The following is a 23,538-nucleotide window of genomic DNA, read 5'->3' as shown; positions in this document are numbered from 1 at the left end:
AGTTAAATGAACCAGACCATTTTAGGTTCATCTTGGTTAATTGAGGGATTATTGTATGTTTCACATAGACCCACATAATAACTAGCTTTTAAGGTCATCAGATTTAGTGGGTGGAGATCAGGTTCTCATCCAAGTGGAGTTTCCTTTATACATAGGCTGAGTAAGTGCTGAAGAGCAAAATATATAGATAACAAACCTTTTTAAACAGACATTAGAATAGAGGGAAATGCATGGGAATTGGAACCACCATGATTTACTTCAGACTCAGAGCATGTATGCTGCTTCCTGTGGTTTCATTTCATTTTCCGTGTTGAATGGATTATAAACTCTTGAAGGGTAGAGACTGTGTCTTTCCAACTTCTGTCTGCAGAGAGAAGGCATGTCCACAGTGCCTGGTGGAAACTGGAAGCTCAGCAAACAATTCTTGAATGAATGAATGAATGAATGAATGAATGAACATGAAGTATATGTATGTCATAAAGAAACTGAGACTTCTGATATGAATTAGTGAATTTCCTGTAAAACTTCAGAGTTGGGCATTCCCTGGTTCCAAACATGTTCTTTCTACTAGAAGAAACAGCATAACCTGTTGTTACACTCAGCAAATGGTATTGTGAAGTGTGGTAGCTCCTAAGAAGGAGAAGTCAGCAATTAAACAGAGAAGCTAGGAAGACAGGCAAGTGTCAAGATTTGTTTGATAATGTTCATACCACTGCTACACGTTTGCCTCCTTGAAGAACATGAAGTGTTAAATATGTTTCCTGGAAAGATTCTTGGAAACGATGAGTTTAACTTTTCAAAAGATCATTTATAGATAATGTGGCCGTGTTCTTTTTCTTCACACTTTAAAATACGCTGCATTTTTAACATCCCCACACTCAAAAACAAACTATTGACAAAGAGAATGCTAGCTTTGGATGTCCCCAATAGTCATGGTTTCAAAATTAATTCACATACTTCTCTTAGTTGTGCATTTCATTGTCCCAAAATTGAATCCCCTGTTTGGCCGGACGTTACTCATCATTTCAGGGTGGTATTCTGATTTTGCAGGTTTTTTAATGACTATAATTGATAAAAGCTATAGGAGAGGGGTGGGAACACCTTATTTTAATGGCTCAGAGGCTTTCAAGGACCTTGCCATTTCATAAATGCATCTTTGTTCTGTTTAGACTTTCCAAACCGGAATTTTAATCAGCGTTCAGTAGCATTGAATGCCGTGGCCTCCGGTGCTGCCAGGGCCAATGAGATACTGATTGGTTCAGTTTCATTTAGATAATATCAGTTAGATGACACCAATAAGAAGCAACTTCAGGGAAATTTATTTCCTTATTGAAGGAACTAGTGTTGTGCTGCTCAGCACCTCTAAACGCATGCAAATGCATGGGGAAGAAAACAAGCTAAAAATTTTTGCAAGTAATGCTGTTATGTCGCTGGCCCCTTTATAAGTTCTGATTGGTTTACAAGAAAAATTCTCTCACGAACTCGTTGGAGTCTTAAGAAGTTCTTAAGAAGTTACTAATTTATGGATCTTTGGTAACACGGCCCAAAGAACAGTACTTCCAAACCAGAGGATGTCTTTATTTATCCCAGAAAGCTCTATAGAATTCTCAAAACAAAGTACATTGTAATTCCTTCTGTGTGTGCGTGTGTATGTGTATGTGTTTGTGTGTGTGTGTGTTTGTGTGTGTGTGTGCATGTGTATATAGGTGTGTATGTGTGTTTGTGTATGTGCATGTATGTGTATGTGTTGTGTATACATATGTGTGTGCCTATATATGTGTGTGCATGTGTGTATAGGTGTGTATATGTGTGTTTGTGTGTGTGCATGTATATGTGTATGTGTTGTGTATACGTGTGTGTGTGTAATTTTATGTCATATACTACAATACTTCTTTGGGGAGAGTTAGGAGACAATTCTTAGGACATGTATGAGAAAAACAATAGTGATAGACTATCAGAATTAAATCCCATTTTATTAAGAGTTTAGCAATAAGATGCTGCAACATCCTCTTAAGGGGGCGGGAATCTGGGGAGTACAAGTGGATGGATTTATTTTCCTCTGAGGACTGGAAAGAAGGATACAGTTGACCATTTCTTTTGGTAACTCAGCTCTCCCATGTGGCCTCTTTTCCTGCCATGTTTTCTGGTGGGACTTGTAGCACGTTGGGAATCTTTTGTTCTAACCTTTACTATTTAATGTCCCGTTAGTTATTCTTGGGCTAACATTGACATATCCTAGAGCTTTGAGTCAGGATTTGGACACAAACTCCATTGATTCCTCTTATTTCGAAGATTCTGTTCTCAGAGGCTGAGTGGGGTTTCTCTCTTATATATAATATGCACATGCCACAGCTGAGAATTAGAGGAAACCCACAGAGGTTAATTAGGTCCCCAATCTTAATGCAGTTTTCATGCCTGGGCCACAATTTAACCCATCTGAAACTTGCTTACACTGATGAGAATTATCCTGAAAACATGGGCTACTGTTGTATTTTACAATAGGAAGTGAATTGATCTCTGTTGACCATTGATGTCTGTTACCATATATACTTATTTATACTTCCAAAGATGAATTTGCAGCTTTGTGTATTAACATTGTAAAATAAGAAAATATCTTTAAAAATCAGCCAGCTTTTTCCTCTCTGTAGGGAAAATAATATTGACTGCTTTAAGTAGCAAAAGGTCATTCCTTCATTATCCAACTTGAAAGCAGGGACAGTCCCAAAGAAATAAAGTCGTGCTTTAATTGTTTATATTAGTAACATCTACTTCCATGAACATGGACTAATGACTGACTGCGTTTTACATTGTCCTTTGATCTTGCTTTACTTTCTTTACGGATTTTGACAAAAATGAGTGCTTTTTGAAACATTTTTAATTTCCATTGTGTAAAAGGCAGTTGTAACCTAAAGAGATGCTGAACCAAGAGCTTAGGTGTAGTTTTCAATATCTATGTTATATGAAGATATAAGTGCTAATATGTGCTAGCAAAATTCGTCTAGAAAAAACTATGTATGACTTCCATTTCTTGGAGAAATGTTTATCCAACAAGTTAGGTAGTGAAGATATGTTTCTTAATACATTTATAACATTTATTTGGGGATATTTGCAATTTATTATGAAAGTGTACACGGGAGTGTTAAATTATCTGTAACATCTGTGTTTCCATTTCTGGCATTACTGATACGTTTTTAGGGAATGGTGTGTATCGGGGATGGCGGACGGGGGTGTGTGTTCTGTGATCATTTAACAGTCACTCAGTAACTTTTCTGTTGTTGATATATGAGAAAAATTGTTCAATTTCACATTGTGTTATACTTGCAATGTATTGGTTGGTTACACTCTAGGAAATAAAAGGCAAATATATTTGCTGTACATCTTGTTTTTTCCTTAGAAATCACTTGTTTTATCCTGAAGTAGTCTGTCGTCTCTAGTACCTTTCTCATGTTGTGTGCACGTGTGTGTGTGGTTGCGTGTGCGCCTAATTAATTCTAGGAACCTTTGTGCAAGGCGAATTTCAGCAGGACTATTCACCCAGTCAATATATGTCATATCTCTCAGCTCTAACTCAGGACGTATTTGTATTTCATGCATTCATACATTCTGGGTTATTTTCTAATTATGAAGATGGCTTTCTTGGGTTCTAAAAAGCAAGCTAATGAAATGTCAAAACTCAGCCTTGAAACAAATTTGTTTTGGGAGTAAACGGAGCTTTATTTCAAAGAATCAGGGATTCTTTATGAATTCCTTTTTTTTTCAATGTCCATCTAAACTTTTGGGACCCAGAGTGAAATGTGCATTTTTTTTTTTAATCTCTTTTCAGGCTTGCACTGGGGGTGGGTGCACGGTGAGTGCGGCCAGTGAGGTTATGACTGACGAGAGCACACCTGAAGGCGTGCCAGCCCCCAGAGCACACGCATATTCACCTGACTCCTTCAACATCTCCTGGACAGAGCCTGGACGTCCGAATGGTAAGTGAACTCTTTGAGCCTCAAGTTAAAAAAGATGATTAGCAAAGGTAAATTAATATTCTGAATGGCAGCTTCTATGCAGTGCTTAATTTTTAATGATCATTTTAGCACATAAAATACCTGAGATAGTATCGTGGTCTGTAGTTGGGAGATGGTGGTTTTTAGGCTAACACACAATTTTGGTGGCTCAAAAGTGCTCCCTTTTGATAGCTTTTGTGTACTGCATCTGGTTGTTTAATACGTTCCAGGAGTGGTACAGAGAACAGACGAGGGTTCCCAAAGAATGCCGTTGTGAGAGAGACAGTGTGTTTTCAATGACTTTCTGGTTTTGACAGTTATTTTAATTCTTTCCTGGGCAAGTAGACAGGTGGAAAGTTCATGTACATGTTGTATTTTGAAATGCTTTTGATGTAATAAGTTTCCCTGAAAAGAGACCAACCCCTTGGATCACTGTTATTTTTTAATATATTAGTTATAAAATTTCAACATGCGTTTTTTAAACAATACATGCATTAAATATTATACATTTATGCTTCCTTAACTTGAGGAGGAAGGGGACTGTGTGTATTTCTAGCGATATACGCCTCTTTGCATAGTTTAGAGCATTAAGTTAGCCAGTTAAAGTTTGCTAAAGTCTTATTATGAAGAATATTTGTAATAACCTGGGGTAGAAACTGCTTTATTCATTTTTTGAAAATATCTTTACATTTCATACAGCATAGCACATTGTTCCAAACTATAGAAGCTTACATAACATCGCATTTTGTTCCCCCTTAACACAAATATCAAGAAGACTTTTAATATCTTAGAAACTCTTTTAAGTTACTCATTACTGAAAATTGAAATGACATCTTTTAGCATAGCCAAAAAGAATGAAAGGAACTTTACAATTTTATGAGTTTGTCTTATGTTTACTATAATATTAATTATCCCAATCATCCCACTTTAATGAAACTTTTGGCAAATGCATTAGATATGTTTGAGGTAGTGAAAAGAAATTTGATAATTAGCGTGAGTGGTTCTCTCTGCTGTTGAAGTTATTCCTGTACTGTTACACATTTTCTAATAAAAATATATGGATGTCTATTTGATTCTTATATTAAACCATCCAAAACCTTGTCATACTTTGTGCTCCACAAAAGAAATCTACTCCATAGGTGGCAATGACTGTTAATGGTTTATTCCATTTGGATAATAGTTAGATGCTATGTATGACATGATTTGCATAGTAAAACGACTTCTTTCATCCCACTTGGTACTTGTAACTGGCATTACAGCTGCATTCAAAATCCTAGATTAACAAGAGACATACTTTCTACACTTCAGAGAGTCTTTGATTGTTGTGTTTTGCACATTTACAAGCAATTTTAAAATATATTCATTGAACAATAAGAATTTGGGAGATTTTGGCGATATGTGTCAACACTTGTATTCTAAAGTCGTGTTTAATCTCATCAAAATTTTCTAAATTTTTTTCTGGGGCAATGATTAGACATTTACAAAGTAATAGTTTCACTAATTTTTTCCCCGTTCTCTTCACTACTTCTCTCTCCACTTTCCCCAGATTTACCAGTGTTTGGTGTCTAGTGTCCATTGTCTGGAGAGGGATAATCTGATTCTTGAAAAGCATCTTGTCCCTCTGTGTGTTTTCAAAGCCTCCACGGTTCCCCCTAAAAAACCCCTGAAGAATAAAATCCAAATTCTTTATTCTGGCATTCGGGTTACTTCCCACTGTGACTCAGCTTGCATTTACAGAGCCTTATACTGCCCTTTTCTAGGCACCGTAGAATATTTATGGCTTAATATAGGATTGGGAGACATGGGTGTGGAGTCAAGTAGGCTGAGTCAAATTTTCTTTGTGACTCATAGAACTGTGTTACTTTCGCATATTTACTGAATTCATGAATCCAAGCTGCCTTGATTGCAAAATTAGAGTTAACAATTCGTACCATCTCTATGTCTTCACCTATAGAAATCTAACTCATTCCTCAGGGCTAAATGTAGGCCTCTTTCCTGAAATTGTCCCGCTCTTCCCTGCGCTTAAGCAAAGCTTTCCCTCTTCTCTTGACCACATATCCTGTTTCTGTGCCTTCATAATGGCACATACTCATTCATCCTAGACTCAGATTTATTTGGGTACATGTCCAGCACGCCTGCCTACCAGATGACAAGGGCCGTGAATCATTCATTTCTCATTTTCTTTCACAGAACCTAACACAATGTTGTATTTTCTGTTGGTACCTAATACTATTTAGTTTCTTTAGTTTCTCATGAAAATGGCATTTTGAACAGTGACATCTACACTGTACAGTCCTGGCTCTAATGATACCAAAAGAGAGAACAGAAGAAGCGATAGGCCAGTTCCTGAAATGTATTTGTTTGGCAGTATGGAGTCTGGGACTAGGTTTTTCTGTTCAGAATTGGGATTTCACATTTGAATTCAGAATTTTACTTTCCTTTGCCAGAGTACATCTCATTCAAACTTAATGGAACTAGGCCCATATTACAATGTATGCTACATTATGGTTGCTTTTGAATTTCTAAATATGCTGCAGAAGAGTAATACAATTAAAGAATAAAATAGATTCCATCCTGATGTTACTAAAAAAAAACCCTTTCAAATGATTTTAAATAATGATTCTGAAATGTATGGGATCGTTAGAACCATCTCGGGAGCACTGATTGAAAAAGGAGAGTCCAGTGCTCCATCAGAAGACCGGAATAATCAGAATATCCCGTTGACTTAATTATTATCAAAACACTGATGAGAATTTGATACATGTCTCTCCTCAGGATCCCTTCTGGAGACATCCACATGGATGTCTATTACACTTTCCACTCAGTATGTCCAAGTTTATCTCTCCTCAGTTTCTCTGCCCGCCACTTTCCCTGTGTTCCCTCACTGATTCACACCACCCAGTTGCACCAGCCAGAAACCTGGTTGGCACTCTTGACCTTAAGACTTGCTCACCCCTGATTGCTCTTGCCACACCACATCCAGATTGCAGTTCCTGTTGTTGACGGCCACTAATATTTGCTACTCAGATGACTTCAAGAGCCCTCCTCAGGCCCTGCAAACATCTGAATTTGTTCATTCAGAATATATTTTTGACTAACTGCTAGGTGCCATCATTCTGATGATGCCAAGATGGCTTTTCCCAGGCCTCCGTGTGAAGGGTATCCAGATTCCTTGTGGGAAATACCCATGTAAACAGATAATCACAAGGTACACATGTGCACAGTGTGCCCAAGTGTATGGGGACGAAGCTCCCTGAGGGGACTAGTGGGCTATGGAGTGTCATCCCGCTGGGTCCTTGTTAAGATGTAACACGTCCTGAGACACGTGTATTCAGGTGGTCGTATGCTGTAACAGGTGCTGCGTGCCTGGTTTTGTACACTCTAGACTCCCAAATCTTGACTCTGTTAGTTACATACCTAACTGGATTATTTCCCTTGGACTTTATAAACATGAAAAAAAAAAATGTTGAGAAACAGTAAACTCACTTTCTGTAATAAGAAATATGTATATTTCTAGAGACATCTTTTTATGTCACGAAATATGGTAGGTATAAAAGGTTATACCTCATATAAGGTTATGCTTTATACCTATACCTTATATGAATACCCTATCTAGCAAGTGGTAGCCTTCAGCCATCATGGGCTTAGGAAACAGTCCTGCTTTTCAACCGATTCTGATTTAAATGATTCCTTCAAGTATAGTGATAATCCTTACTTAACAGTGTGGTGGAAACGTCTTCCCATGGCAGTGAAGCATAGCTCACCTTCATTGTTTGAAAAGCATTATGAAATCCCAGTGAATGACACCACAGCTCATGTGACCCATCTTTCTTTGATGGGCATTGAAGCTTCCGTGATTTTGCTGTCATAAATAATGCTACTTGCTATTAATTGCCTTAGTTGGCCAAGTATTATCTTTAAGTACTGAGTCCTTACCACTGAATTCACGCAGAAGTGGTACGCGGATTCATGCTTTCCTCAAACATGTCCTGCTTAATTCCAGCCCCTTGCTTCCCATACCTGCCAAAATGTTGGTGTGACACTCCAGCTCTGTGTCTGGAATCAGAGCCCTTTGCATCCATATCCCCTCTGGCAAAGGTGTTCTTTGCAGCCTCTGATTTCAGGTGGGAATTTAAAACCTGTGAAAAGAACTACGTTTTGGTCCGAGATGGATAAGAACTCTTTATTCTGTAGAACCTTGACTCTTCCTTTGTAATACCGTTAGCTATCAATGAGAAGTAACCCAAAGAATTGCTGTCTAATCCATTTGCGACGTGTATTGTATAGATTACAGTTGTGTAATTAGAGTTACACTTTTGAGAGCTTTCAAATTCTCGTGAGCCATATTCCCTTTCAGGAGCTTGGGCTGTAAAATCTGACAATACATTTTTTCCTAAGTCTACCTTACTAAAATCAGCATAAATACCTGACTACACCAAACGAATTCTTCATTCTAGCATAGCATGTAATGACATTTTAAACTAATTGGGATATGTTTCTTTAAATACTAACTAAAAAAATATAGAATATAACGTTCTTATCCTTTATTAATACTTAGAGTTTCTGGGATGTCCCCATTATCTTTAAATAAGTGGGTTTGCCTGAAACTCTTCCCCTGTTAGACTGTGACCCACATGAGGAGAGGGTTCACGTGGGCCTTATTCACTGTCTTAGTCCCAGCGCTTGGCAGGGTGCTAGCCATGAAGTAGATGGGTATTAAGCACCTGCTGAATGAATTCCTGTTAACTTAAGGTAGAGACGATGCTAAAATGGTAATCATGTCGATGAAAGGAGCCTATCTGTATGTGACCATACAGTACACGCACATGCACATTTATAGCATGTTTTACGCTATGTCACAGAGGTGAGATGATGTCAAAGGCAGTGAAAGACATCTCCCTCTTGGCCTGCTGAAGCCTCAAAGGACACAGTTAGACACCCAGACTTCCTCAGCCTGGGCACTTGTAGATAATAGAAAGAGAGCCCATGTGTGAAACTGGATCTACTCAGCATGCCTCATTGTGGAAGGCTGTGTGCTGGCTGCCGTCAGGGTTTGGTAACGTCCGGATGGGTATAATAGGACAGCGGGAGAGCTGGGCACCCATTAGATTAGATGAGGGTGCTGGGGTCCCCTTCAGAAAGGAAAGAGTGCTTTTCCTAACTCAGCCTTTTGTATTGGCCCAGCTGTGTGAGACTTGACACAAGCATATGTGTAAGACAGTGGAGAAAATGTCAATAAGAACAAAAAAAAGAATTAAGAAGTGGATTATTTTTGCAGACTTAAACATAGTACCGATAGGGCATTGAGTTCGGCTTTTGGAACATATACACTGTTTCAGGAATGGGTGGTAGAGAAAACAATATCCATAGATCTTTCATATACATTTTATATTTGCTTTCCCGAAGGACACTGAGGGATGATCATAGAGAAATAAAATTTTATAACGTATGTACATGAACGTGTATGTGTAAATATTAAGTACTTCTTTCATGCAAAGAAATATTTGATTTCCCACTAACACATAATAATAATAATAATAATAGCTACAATTTATAACTATATGCCAGGTACTTTCATTCTCATAACTAGCCCACGAAATAGGTATTATTATTCCCACATCCAGATATGGAAACTCTGATTTATAAGAATTAAGCAACTTAATTAGTCAGAGCAAATATCGAGTTAAGTAGGAATGTAATATAAAACAGGATGTGAATAACTCAAAATTCATGATTTTATTCACTGTACAACTATGTTGCCCCAACTTTTTATAGAAATGCTCATAATGTAGAATTCCATCTAGCTATGTGAGAAAAAAGATAAATTTTTTTACTTTGTCTTCTTTGATGTTGTCCTCTGATTTTTCTCCTGTTTTAAAGAAAAAAGTGGGCTTAAAAAACGTTTTATTTTGAAATAACTGTATTTTTAAAAAGTCAAAATGTGATTCAATTTCCTTTCCTGGAAATGCTCAGTTTTAATAGGAGAAATGGATTATAGAATTCGGTGACTCACTTAGGAAAACTGCTTGACAGTTTTGAGCAAACCTTGTGTAACTTTCATGAAACACGTCCAATCAGTTTGTCAGGTAGAATTTCCCAAGCACAATCTTTTTTAGATTGCACTGATTCCATTTTTAGGAGAGAGAGCATAACAGTAATAAGGCATTTTCCACAATGTGAAAGCTGTTCTTTCTTTTCCTTTTTAATTGAAGGATCAACTATTCACACAGGGACATATCTGCCACATTCAATCTTCGTCTGGACCTCAGGGGGAAACCCTCAGTTGATATTCATATTGCCATGCCGTACTGGAAAAAAAACAAACAAATATGTTTGGAGCGTCTATATTCACTAGGCATGTTATTTTTATGACACACTAAAGCGTTGTTGTTTAATTCTTACAGTAAACAGAATTCTACAGCAAACAGTGGTACCTTGTATTGAATTTACATTGTATTGTACTTGGATTGAGTTTCCTTGGTTATATATGACAACCTATTGAGCACCTTAGAAAATACAATTTGACATAACATGATGAAGAGGCACAGAGATGTATACCCCAGTGGATGTGTTCTGTGGACAATTATGACTCCACTTCCCTATGAAAATTAAACACCTTAAAAATTCTACCATTATGGAAAGAGAAAGGTGATGAACGTGAAACTGCTTACATTAGATAGCCAATGGGTATTAAGTATCCATTGTGGCTTAGCCGTTAAAGAACTGAATTTGTAAAACTAGCTTGAATAACCTGATGTCCCTTACCACATGGCATATTGATGTTTTATTTTTGTTGCATCTTTCTGATTATTAGCATACGAGAATAAGTGAGCACAAAAGTGCAATACAGTGCCATAAATTAAATCACTATATATATATTTTTTTTATGTTGGATTTTTTTTTTTTCTTTTCCTTCTCTCAATCCACTCTTCGGCACTCAGCCCTGCATCCTAAGCAGACCTGTATTCACAAGGTCAGTGGGTCTTCTCTCTCTCTCTCTCTCTCTCTCTCTCTCTCTCTCTCTCTCTCTCTGTCTCACTTCCTCCTGATCTGTCCATGGACAGCAAGAGCAAGAAATGAGAGGGTGAGAGGAGAGCAGAGGCTCAGAACCTACTCCCTTTGCTTCCCTTTCTGCCGGGCTCTGGGCTCCTCTACCAAAGGCTATATTCCTCTCCAGTGGCCCTTTTCCCATAACTCCAGCTCTTTCTCCAGGTTCCTGAACCCGTTCTCCCTCCCTCCCCTGCAAGTGGAAGGATGTTTACTGACTCCTAGCCCGCTGGTTAGATGGTCGCCCAGCGATTACTGCCTGGAAATGCTTTATTATTACTTGTTGCACTCCCTTAACCCAACCCGTGGTGTTGTAACTGGGCTCCTCACGAAATTATCCTCAATTGTCCATTTGAGTTGCCATCGGTTTCCTGCTGAGACTCTGATTTCTAAATCTCACTTAATCCACACTTAACGCATAGAATTTTGGGGGCTGGATATAGAGATAAATATGAAATGCTTCCCTTCATTCTAAGAGTGTGAAAAATAAATAAGTAAACAAAAAATCCATTTTGTCACACTTTGTTTTGGCACACTAGACATTTTAAAAGCAAATAAGGAGAGCTATGTTCAGAAGTTCTAGAGGCAGATTGCTTAATAAATCTGTGACATTTAACTTCATAAATAAGAATCAACTTGATATCTCAGTGAAAGCTTTCTTTGTTATAATTAATCAAACATTGATTTATTTTTCCTCTTGATGAACTAACTCTAAGTGCCACATTTAGTTTAAGGATCGGGTTCTCAAATAAGTTGTATTTCTTAACCCACCCAGAGTAGGTTACCATCTGCCTCCACCCACCTCCCATTCTTCCTTCTATCCCACCTAATTCTCCTTTAATAATAAACTTTACACATACGTAATGGGCGTAGTCTGTGTTCTCACTGAGATTGAAAGTTGGATGAAGGCAGGGACCCGGGCTGTTTTGATCACATCTGTATTCCCAGCATGCAACACAATGCTTAGTAAGTACTTAGTAAGTAAGCGCTTAGTAAGTACTCCGTAAATATTTATGGATACATCAGATTACTACCAAACATCAAATCCACTCAGTTTTTTTTCAAAATTATTTTATAGTATTCAGTAAGTATTTTTCACACTGTTCTCTCTGGACTTGGTTGGGGTGGGGGAGGAATCTTAAAGAGTTAGCACACGTATGTAAGAAACTGCTAGATGGTGGCAGATCGCATACCAGGAAGGAAAACAGACCTGTCTACCATGTGTTTTTGAGCGATGTGCAGACTGTTTTTACAACAGATGTGCAGTGTGTGACATAGACCAGGATAGAAGGCAATGGTCCAAGGTGAGACTCCTATAGCAAATAAGGCTTGGGAGAAAGGGACAGCTCTAAGTTCATTCCTTTCATGTGCGTAACATGTAACTCCCAAGGTACTTTCGTGTATGCTCACTCCTTTCATTCTCACCGTAATTCTGTCAGGCCACCAGGGCAAGGAATATTACCCCCCATTTTATTGGTGAGGAAATGCAAGCTTAGAAACTGGAGCTCACAGACCAGCTTTTAAAAGTGCGTGGCCGTGGGGGAGGCCGTGTGCAAAGGGAGGATGGCTTTCTAAAGGGAATCCCATAGTCGGGAGCTTAGACTTCATTTCCTGGTTTTGTTTTGGGGGCTTACTTTTCCTCCACCGTCAGTTAAGAGACCACCCAGAACATAGTACGTGCTCAATAACTAATTTGTTCACTGAATGAAGAATAATTTACCTGTAGATATATAAAATAGACACTTAATTGTCCCTACCACGTATATGCTTCACACCATGAGGTAGGCGTCTTTCCATGTCGGTACACATAGCTCCCCCTCGTTTTTTTCCTAAAAGCTTACTGGAATGCCATTGGATGAAACCATAGCTCTTCTACCATCCTGCGGCTTCCAGGTATATGCCTAGTGTCCACTCTTTCGTGCAGCTGCGTCTCGCCCGTACCAGCTAACCATTACTCATAACCATTGACAGTGAAGTGACATCAGATGCCTGGTCCAGTACACAGCGCTCACATGCATCCTCCTTTGTCCTGAGTTAGTATTGCAAGGAAGATTCCACAAAAAGTTAGGTGCTCAGGAGTCCCCATGGCTACTGGAAAGGCCCCCGAACCAGCTGTTAACCCCTTCCTTCTTAAACAAAAGCAAACCAAAAGGTTGAAAGGAAAGAATACAAACAAGAAAGTTGACTTCCATAAAGGCAGATAGCATTTTTTATTCCTTCTGCCCCCAAAGCACTGAGCATCGTACCTTCCAGGTGATTGACTTTTAATAAATAGACGTTGATCTTGTCATTAGACTCACGTCCAACGCTTTTATGGCTAGAGCGTGTGCATCGGTTCTTAATTGGAGTGGAATTCCTAAATATTTTACAAGAGAAAATTAGGCTGGAAATGGGTAACGGGAGTAGTGGCGGCAGCAGGAAGGGGCCATGGGTTCCACATTTGAGTTTATATTTGTATGACCTTGGGAAATAGACCCACTAAGTCTACTCATCTCTACAGCAAAGCAAATCACAGTTTATATTTCTTGATGTTGCCCAAACTCATGGAAGTGACTCATCTAAATCATGTAACCTATTGTCTAATGCAAAGTGTTCAGTCTATTTTTTTAATAATCAGGTGTTTTATAATTTCAGAAATACTGACATGGCATTTCAAGATATGGAATTTTACTTTTCCCAGAGCTATTCGTATATGTCCTGTACACTAGACAAAAAAAAAAAAAAAAAAAAAAAAGACATTGTCTTCTAAGGCTTTGTTTAAAATGTCCATTAGATTATATGCATTAGTTTTTGTTATTTACTTTGGGAATCTGAGGTCTTTGAAAATTGTGATGTCAATAGATATTTGAGACTTATTAGTTGCTGATGTATGTTTTTGGAACTAAATTATGCAGTGTTTCTTATTATACTTATTTATATCAAAAAGTTGGCTAATAAAACACAAAGTACAAAATCTGCCTGCATATCTTGATAAAAAATGGAGTATCTTTTCAAATGATATATTACTATCCACAAATTTACCATAAACTTTGTGTGCCTTTAATTCGGGATTTTATAGTTAATGGCCTTGCCCAAACCAGATTAAAACAAAAAACAAAAAACAAAAAAACCCTATTCTAGTCTCAGGCTCCTTTTTTGAAGGCATATGTGGGCACCAGCTCTGAACCACAGCGCTGTTGCATTTTGGCCTGACTTTGAGATCTGGTGATTGACAGGGAACGCCTGGACCCCAAGGCAGAAACCCAGAGGGGCCAAAATCACAGGTCTGTTCTATCTTCATGACACGCTTTCTCATTGACCTCAGCTTCCTGATCCCGGGCTGGGGAACTTAGTGAAGGCCTGACAGATCACTGCATGTGGCATAATCACATACCTGTTTTGGAAAATGCCACTCTTTCTGTAGTATGAAGAATGAATTGTGCGGGGACATGAATAATTTGTCGAAACACTTGGGTAGCTCTTCTTCTCAGGAATGAGATGATGGCAGAATGGATCAGATGGCCGAGGGTATGGAGATGGGTAAAGATCAATTTGGATGTAAAGCCTGCAGGACTCAGTGATGGAGTTGTATGGTCGATGAGATAGAGGAGAACCTCAAAAATGTCTTAAAGAAGAGACTATGTTTACGCAATATATGCTCGTTCTACAATGTCGTTCTACAATTGATCTTGTAGCCATTCCTACAAATTCTGTCAAATATTGGTTACCTACAGAATGCTGGGTCTCTCTCTCTCTCTATCTCCCTCTGTTTCTTACTGTGTGTGTGTTTGTGTGTATGAGAGAGAGAGTGGTCTCACCTGCACTGAAGTTGGACTTTAGTCTCATCTACCTTTTAATTCAGATGCATCCTAGATACTAAGAAGTGTCTCAGAGGTAACTTTTGACAGACTGTCACTGAGGGAGAATACAGAAGAACTCAGAAAGTAGACACAAAAAATGATGAAGTGTAGCCACTGAGTGATGTTAAGGAAAAGAGCTAGGTGAGTATCCTGTATCTCATGAGTCTCAGAGGGTGTTACTGAATTGGAGAATATCGTTTTGACGTCCGTAATGCACAGTTGGAGTCATCACAGGATGATTCAATTATATTCATTACAGTCTGAGTGAGAAGACAGGTAAGTGGGTAGTGCTTGCTAGGAAAATTTGCTTCAAAAACGGCTCACATTTTTAAAGTTTGTACTTAGGGATGAGATTTAGTTATCACGAAAATGAACTTCTGTAAAATATCTCATTTCCCAATATGTCAGATAAATGAGATATTAGCACATAATCCTAGCATAAAATAAATTCTCTGTTCCCCACTTATGTAAGAAAAGGGAAATATTGATTTGGATACTTTCTATTTCAATGTTGAAAAGTAGGTCAAGTAGGTAGCAATTCAGGCGTCTTCCAATTTCTTTAAGATCTTCTGCAGCACATTATTTGCATGTAAGATTTTTGTGTGTGTGTGTGTGAGGATTCAGTGATTGAGTGCCTGGCACAAGATAATTTCTTGTCATTATTATTACTCTGATTTTATCCATTTTTCTTCTCCTAAATTTTCTATGAAATAATTGGTTTTTCATTGTGCATCTTTCATTTCTGAGTTTTAATCCATGTGTGCTTTTGTGTGTCAAGTATTAAGTGGCATTAAATCAAATACTTTCTGTAAGTGTTCTTAGACTTACTATAGACGGTCACACTAGAATAAAAGGGGACAGATACTGGCAGCCACACTCCTTTGTGGACGCCTTAGTGGCACATAATAATAAATTGAAGACTCTCAACATTTTGGAAATAAGGGAAATGGACTTGATTTTAGAAAGATATACTGTGCAGAGTTATCTCCAAAAAGGAAAATGGGTCATAGCAATAGCTTTATTAAAGTATTTGTCTATTTAAATTCAAAGAGAAGCTTTCATCCTAAAGGATGTGTCAATCCAGATCTACCTGGTCAGACAGTAAATGTGCTAAGTATTTAAGACTCACTTTATGTAAGACGAGGAGTTGGTTACAGGCATGTTGGAAGGGCTGGAGGAACAGGAAGCAGACACCGGAAGGACAGACAGGGTGGTTGTCAGCAAGCTGCGATTTGCCCTGGCTGCCTGCCCTGCTGCCTGGGGCTGGGTTTGCTGGTTTGTTGCTTGAACGATCAGGAGACGCTGCCCCAGCCCGAGCTGAAGTGCCGGCGAGAATCCACGACTGTGGAATGAGACCGCAGGAGAGAAGCACTTCTGCCTCCGGGACTGCTTGAGGCTGCAGCTGCTTTTGCCCCACGCTGCTGACCTGGCAACAGTCACCCAGGCCTCAGCTCTTAGAGCAGGATGCTGGCCGTTCTCTTTCTTCCTGCTTCTGCCCTCCTCGCAGTGCCTCCTGCTGGGGAAACCTGATAGGAAGTCACCAGGCAGACCTGATAGGAAGTCACCCACACCAGGCTGTGGGGCTCAGCGTACAGAGCAGACGACGGAAGTGCGGGTGTGGGGCTGTGATGAGATGGGTTCAATGACTAACCAGCTTAGTTATTCAGCAACTGCACGTTCTTGTCCTTCCTTACCTTCCCCAGCCAATAGTCATTGCTGTGTGCTTCAACTTCCCATGGTTCCACGGGGATTCGGGTGAGGGAAGATGCTCTCCCGCCAGCACCGTGACCCCACCTGGTGGTGTTAACTCCCCTTTTAGGTTAGGCACACCCCACCTGGATATTCTGCAACTTTAAACTGTAAATTAACACCCACTGACGTTCTTTATATAAATCCATAGGAAAAAGCAAGAGGGGCAATTACTTATTACATATGTAATAAGCAAGACATAAAACATGGTAACGTCTACAATTCCTGTTTCTAGAACTAGCTTAAGTCCATCGTTGATATTGATAATTTCCGTTGCCCTCAGCTGGTAGTTCATCTGTTTGGCGTTCTTTCCCTAGCAAGGAAGCCCCAACCTTCATCATTAAGGGGTCTGCGTCTGCAGTGGTCCTGGCGCGGGTTGCTGAGCACTTCCGATACTAATCTGATCACACTTTGTGGGATACAGTGTAGAATGGCCTGGGTATCAAACAGCATGTAGCAGACAGCTAAACTCTCCTTCCACAGTGACTTCTTTCTTCACCTATTGATAGAGGTGCACGAGGATCCCAGGTTGCCAGGTAATAGTCTCACTTTCTAATGTATTGCTGCCTTGGTTGCAACCCCAAGGTTGCAACATTTCTTTTGGGGATGTAAAAAAGAAATGGATGTAAACATTTCTTTTTGTGGGCAGAGAAAGCAAAACTATTGTGAGTCGGTCGTTAAGTGTAATAGTGAGAGAACCACTCTGACTACCTTCTATCATTCCCATTGCCACGTTACTCACTAGAGGAAAATGATCTTTTAACCAAAGGCAACATTGAGAAGGATATCCTGACAGCGTGTGCCGCATTCTCCAAGTTCATAGACGATGGTGCTGCCAGCACATCGTGAGCAGGTTCCCTCCTAGGTAGGGCGCTTGGGAAGAAGCTCCAGGTGTTGGGGTCCCAAATATGACATAACATTGTCCCTCATATGATGAAGGATGAAGGTTGGCTCTATGTCCAGGACACTGAGAAGACGGGATCTGTATTCCTAAGGCTGAGTCGGGCTTCCCGGAAGGCAGCTATCAGAGACTCCCTTGATGGCCCGCAACTTTGCTGGGGTCTTTTGTGTTAGAATTCACGACTTCTCCAAATCCTCTATCTCTGAGCTACTTTTTAATACCACTTCTTTAGCAAATTTATTTTCACGCTTCAGGTATCTAGGTATCTCTTTTTCCCATAGCCTTAAATTTAGCTCTAGATTGGATGCTGATGTTTCAATGTGCTACATGTTCATTAATTTATTCATTCAGTCAATATTTATTAAGTGCCTACTATGTTTTAGGCATGGTGCTAAATTCTAGTAATACACAGGTGAGAAAGAATCAAACTCATCTTGGGCATCATTTGGTCCATTGGGGATGTCAGGCAATTAAACAAGGAATAATAATAATAATAACACAGTAAAAAGTAGGTAAGTGCTATGATGGGGATATACTGTGTGATATGGGAGAAGGCTCCGATGTCTGTTCTCAGGGATGACTATCTAACAGAGGACCATTTAAGATATTTCCTCAAGAACACAGTAGGAGGCCGCAGCAAATAATTTACTTTGAAAGAGGTTCTAATTTAGCATGTAAGCAAAGTTTTATTTCCCACAGTATAATTTTTAATGAGTTTGGAGATTCCGTATTTCCAGTGAAGGTAGATTCCCGACTTCCTTTTAATGAATATTTTGATTGAAGAAGTCAAATGATTATATTCAAGAGCCATCCGATTTCTTACAGCTCTACTAGTTGAGTTCATGGAAATGCACAGAACTTTCCTTCTGCCATAAGTTTTAGTGGATCATTCAAACCAGCAAATCATAGTTTCTCTATGACATCCCCGAGTGTCTCAGAAATATAATTTGTGCAGTTTGCTCAAGGCTACCATGTGTACATGATTTAATGTTCTGGATAGGAACATGGCTGTAGTTGGGTGAGGAACCCAGATTTTAGGTAACAGTCCATTCTAGAGCCAGACCGCCTCAATCCAAACCCCGAGTCCCACAGTTGCCAGCTGTGTGACCTCAAGCCCAGTGCCTGAGTTTTCTCGTCTGTCAGATGGTGATAATAACACAGCCTCTATTATGGCAGTGGTGTGTGGAGAAGGTTAAGCAGGACACATCAGGCGCTTAAAGCAGTGCCTGCCCACCCCCTGAGTGACACAGAATGCATCAACGTAAGGTCACTGGACTTCTAGAGCCCATGCACTTAAGGGTATCATTTTAGAACAGCAATACAAGTTATAAACATACTTAATTTATTCATTCTTGACATGGAACACACATGGCAGCAGTTAATATGATGCAACAGAAAGATTCTCGCCCTGGGACTCTTGGGTTCTGTTTCTGTCTCCATCGTAATTAGCTTAACAATTTGATATTCAAGGGTGTGAAGCCTGCTTGATCCTTTGGAAACAGACAGGGTTTAGACTCAGGGAACTAGCAGATCCTGTGATTCCATGAAATTAGAAATCATGTGAAGTGCTTGCTTTCTCTAAGTCATTCATCATTATTGTCTATTAATCATACTATCTTTCCAGGTGTTATTACAAGTTACGGGCTCTATCTGGACGGTGTATTAATTCACAATTCCTCAGAACTCAGATGTCATGCTTACGGATTTGCTCCTTGGAGCTTACATTCCTTCAGAGTCCAAGCATGCACAGCCAGAGGTTGTGCTCTGGGCCCACTGGTGAGTGTGCGTGTATCATGCGTGTATTCCAGATGACAGGGAATTTCAGGAAGACGTAAGTGGTGGTGACTCACTCTCTACACAGCTGCCTTTTGAGCAGGGTGGGCAATTTTCTGTTTGTAAACTGTCACTTAAGAGTCACCAAGATTTTATATTCACCATGGATTTCAGGACTGCATGTAGGTCTAGTGAAGGGAGGATCTACATTTCACTGAAATTTCGAAAGCTGAGTTAACCAGTTGAGCAGGCAAACATGCAACGTGTCTAATTTAGTAACGTATTTGAAGGGGATGTTTTTCTTCCTATTAATGGGCTCTACATCTAAGTACGTTTGTGCTAGAAAAGTGAAAATAATTGAAGGCCCATAACTGCCACAGTATGACAACACTGCTCTCCAGTAAGCATGTTAATCAGTTAAGAGGTTGAGTTCACCTCATCTATTAGAATAAAACATTTTAATTTCATTAGTGTGATAGAGCTTCATGAGAAAAGTATTTAAAATTACATTAATATCAGCTTTTGATATCCACATTTCAGAAATCTATAACGTGTATCTGTGTTTCATTAGTAGTTAAAAGATAGACAAATTATGCTTTTTATTACTGGTGTAATTTTAAAAATCCAATTGATAGTACATAATTGTCATAGACTAACATGACATTCTTGAGTTTCAAAATACCACATTTTACATTTTTCTTGATCAATTCAAGTTAGCTTCTTTTAAGGGAAATTCTCATTAGTTTATATATTTTTTGGCAATCTTGGCTAATGCACTATCATTTTAATGTACTCTGTCTTCATTGAAAAGTGTATTGTATAAATATTACCTTGAAAAACAGCTCTACTGTTTAATTTTTGCTTCCTTATTTTTTGATCACACCTCCCATTCCGGTTCAGAAATTGGTAGCTTTCCAAGCAGCTAATATCATCCATCCTGCTATCTTTATTGCCATTAAGTATTTTATAGCCCAGACCCTCTGATGGTTATTTACTCTTAAAAGCAGGAATGGCAATAGGCCAGCTTTTCTTCTCCATTCAAGAGAAAAAAGAAAAAGCAACAAAAAGAACACTTCATAAGAGCTTGAATCTTAGATTTTTTTCAAAAATAGAAATTGCAAATTGTGGTTCTGGCTCCATCATTGGCTTCCACCCCACCTCCTGATATTCCGGAAACTTGAAATAAGGAGGACACAGTTATGGATCTGTTTCCTGTGCAGATAGTAGGTGACGCTAGCCCTAAGAAATCAAATGTCACCGTGCCCTAATGAGAAGGGGAAAAGGGAATCGGACTGTAGAACCCACTCTGCCTCGTCCATTCTAGGCTCAGGCCTGGCGTGAAGCAGACCTGTGTTCTCCCCTCAGTACTTTTCTTGATCCCGTGCTTAGTATGCAAAGGCTTTTCCCAAGTCAATGATTCATCTCTAATTGCTGAAATTGAACAACAGTGTCTTTATTTAAAACAAGTCAACTTGATGCTGCCAGGATGTTAAAACCCACGGTCTTCATTTGATTTCTCAAATATTTTTGTACCAATTACAGTAGATACTATCTGCCCTTAGGAGATGACGTATCTGCGTATTCTAAATGGCCCTAGATATCCATCACAAACAGGAAGGGTATTACGGATTCAGGTTTTTTTTTGTTGATGAGTTTTTTGAATGTATCCTTATTGAATTAAGAAATCTATGAATCAATCTTAAGAGCCAGGCTTTCCTATCATTAAGTTACAATATATTCAACAAAATTCAGCCAAATGTAGTGAATGCTTACACATATCACTTCAAAGCATTGTTTATCCAAAGCCCAGTATTACAACAAACATTTCATTGAAACAAAAGTTTTACAATTTCTATTTTTAAATCTTTTGCTGGCAGAAATCAACGAATACATTTTGAAGGAGTCAAACTTTTTGTTCACCTAACAACATTTCTTAAAGATGAAACTCTTGGTTTTTAGATAAGCTGCTTGTTTATTTTACATCTCTCACATATTTAACATATTTAATATGCATACAGGGAAATACTACTCAGTGTTTTCTATGGCAAATACGGTATGGTTCAAATGTAGTATGGTTCACCCTCAAAATTGGCAAACTGCTCATATAATAAAAAAAATAGTAAAATGGGACAAATTTGACAATAATATTTTTGAAAATAAAAACGCATACATAAATTCTATACCATTTTAACATCTTATTAGCTCAATGTGTTTGTTTATTTGTTTGTTTTCCCTTAGCCTTACCAAATTTATTACCTGTTATTTGTGGGTCAGTAGGAATTACTCTGTACCCATCTGGGGGAAAAAAAAAGATTTCTTTGTGGTTTGTTCAGTTTTTGCCTTTATTTGGCTTTTTAAAAAGAAGCTCCAATGTAAAAAACAATTTGCAGTTGATCCTAATTTTAAGGGATATTCATTGTCAAGTTAAATCTAGTAATTGGAGTTTTATAAATAAAAGTTTGAATTTATGAAGGAAAAAAATGCAACAGAGAACTTTTTAAATGTTTTCCTTGCTTTTGATTATATTGTTGAATTCTGTTAGAGAGAAACCCTTCGTATTTTGTATTTCTATAAAAAATGCAATGGGTTTGTCCATAGGAAAATCGCTTTGCTTTTGTTTCTTTGTTTCCACTTAACCAGTGTTAGATAGCACTGGTGGAGTCTAAGTTGGGAGTTTTGTGATTGGGACGGTCATTGTCTTGGTTCCCTAGGGAGCCTTTCTTATGGATGAAGTCGGAAACTCTAGGTCAGTGCTGTGTCATAAGGTTAAAAAGCTGGCTTGGTTTCTGGTGATGGCATGCTACACAGATAAACACCCACAGACACACATACACATACTCACAATCATTATATAAACAAACACATAAATCTGTTATGTAAGACATCTGAATATTAATTGCAGTATATGTGATGGTCCAGAAAAGCCCTACATGGAAAATCTAGTACTACCTGAAATGACTCCCTATCTCTCAGTGGGCGAGACCTCTTTTACTAAGCCTCAGCTTTCTCAGCTATTACAGAAGGAAAATGAAACCTGCTTTAAAAGAGTTGCTGTGAAAAGTTCAATGGAATATCATTTGCACAAGGGTTTCTGATACATGGTAAGAGTTTTATCAAGAATGACAATTTTATTAAAATGTTTATGTCTTTTCATGGCACATTTGTTCTCAGAAAACATTTTTTTTTCCCTGTGTCTAAGGGAGATTTCCAGGTAAAAGCCATACTAGTCTTCCAGAATGTCTTTTCCTAACATTTTTTTAAAGGCAAGGTAGATAATCAAGAAACGTATATATTTTTTAAAAAAGACTGAGTCAGAATAAAACAGTATAATTGCCAAATTTAATGTAAAGCAAAAACTAGAGTATTTATCCAGATACTTAAGGAGATTTAAAAAAATATATCTATTTTGAAATAACCAGATATTTGAGGATAATAATAGAGTTATCTGGAATTGCCCTTAATTCTTTAGCTGTTTGAGTCTCATTTTATTTGGAACCCTTTAAAATCATTTTCTATGCAATAATTTGAACTATATATGTAGACATAATGAAACCAATTGTGTTGCTATGAAATATTAAAATGATGAATTGATATTTTTCCAGTTAAGTTTCTTGATCATTTTTTGTACATAGCTATTAGACTAAAAAGAATGAGTAAGAGTTATAGATCTAAGGAACCCCATAGCCTTTCTCAGATGAAAATAAAACATGTCGTGACCTCATACTTATTAAAAATTAACACTCTGTCTTTCTCACATTTATTTTCATAATTGGGAAAGTGTATTTGCCCTAACAAATGAAGGTTTCATAATTGAGAATATTTGCCTGCCTAAGGATTTCGTGTTTGATCACCTTTTGGTGAGACATGGGCCTGCACTCTAAGCTTAAGGTCAAAATTATCAACATACTCAATAAGTCTGAAAAGGTCAGACGTTTATGAGTGATGCTTATGCGTTTGTGGTGATTCGTTAACAAATTTAAGCCAGTTTTTCAGACGCTAAAATATTCTGAACCCCTTTCTCCTTTTATAAAACTTCCTTTTCCTCTGGTCACTTAGTCATTTTATTTATTTAGCTGTTCGTATCTTTTTGGCCACTCTGCAATTGAGGGTTCCATTTTATTTCGGAGTCCTTGTCTTCAAAGGATTCATCTTTTGTTCTTTCCTGCCTAGGTTCATTAACGGCACTGTATTAATGGCATTTTCAACTCGTGTTGTGATTATACGTTAGGGATGGAGTCAC

General features: G+C 38.4%; 1 protein-coding gene across 1 annotated transcript in view; it reads left to right on the top strand.

The window, feature by feature from the left end:
- The window catches only part of USH2A (usherin), a 559,517-nt gene that overhangs the window by 289,337 nt on the left and 246,642 nt on the right, over nt 1-23,538 (top strand). The window contains exons 34-35 of the mRNA XM_033099662.1: nt 3,824-3,971; nt 19,150-19,301. Of these exons, the coding sequence (XP_032955553.1) occupies nt 3,824-3,971; nt 19,150-19,301 (300 nt within the window). The remainder of the gene's footprint in view (nt 1-3,823; nt 3,972-19,149; nt 19,302-23,538) is intronic.

This window comes from Rhinolophus ferrumequinum, chromosome 27 (genome assembly GCF_004115265.2).
Source record: "Rhinolophus ferrumequinum isolate MPI-CBG mRhiFer1 chromosome 27, mRhiFer1_v1.p, whole genome shotgun sequence".
Taxonomy (NCBI): domain Eukaryota; kingdom Metazoa; phylum Chordata; class Mammalia; order Chiroptera; family Rhinolophidae; genus Rhinolophus; species Rhinolophus ferrumequinum.
Note: the sequence above shows the minus strand (reverse complement) of the source record. Positions and strands in the feature narration are given on the sequence as shown.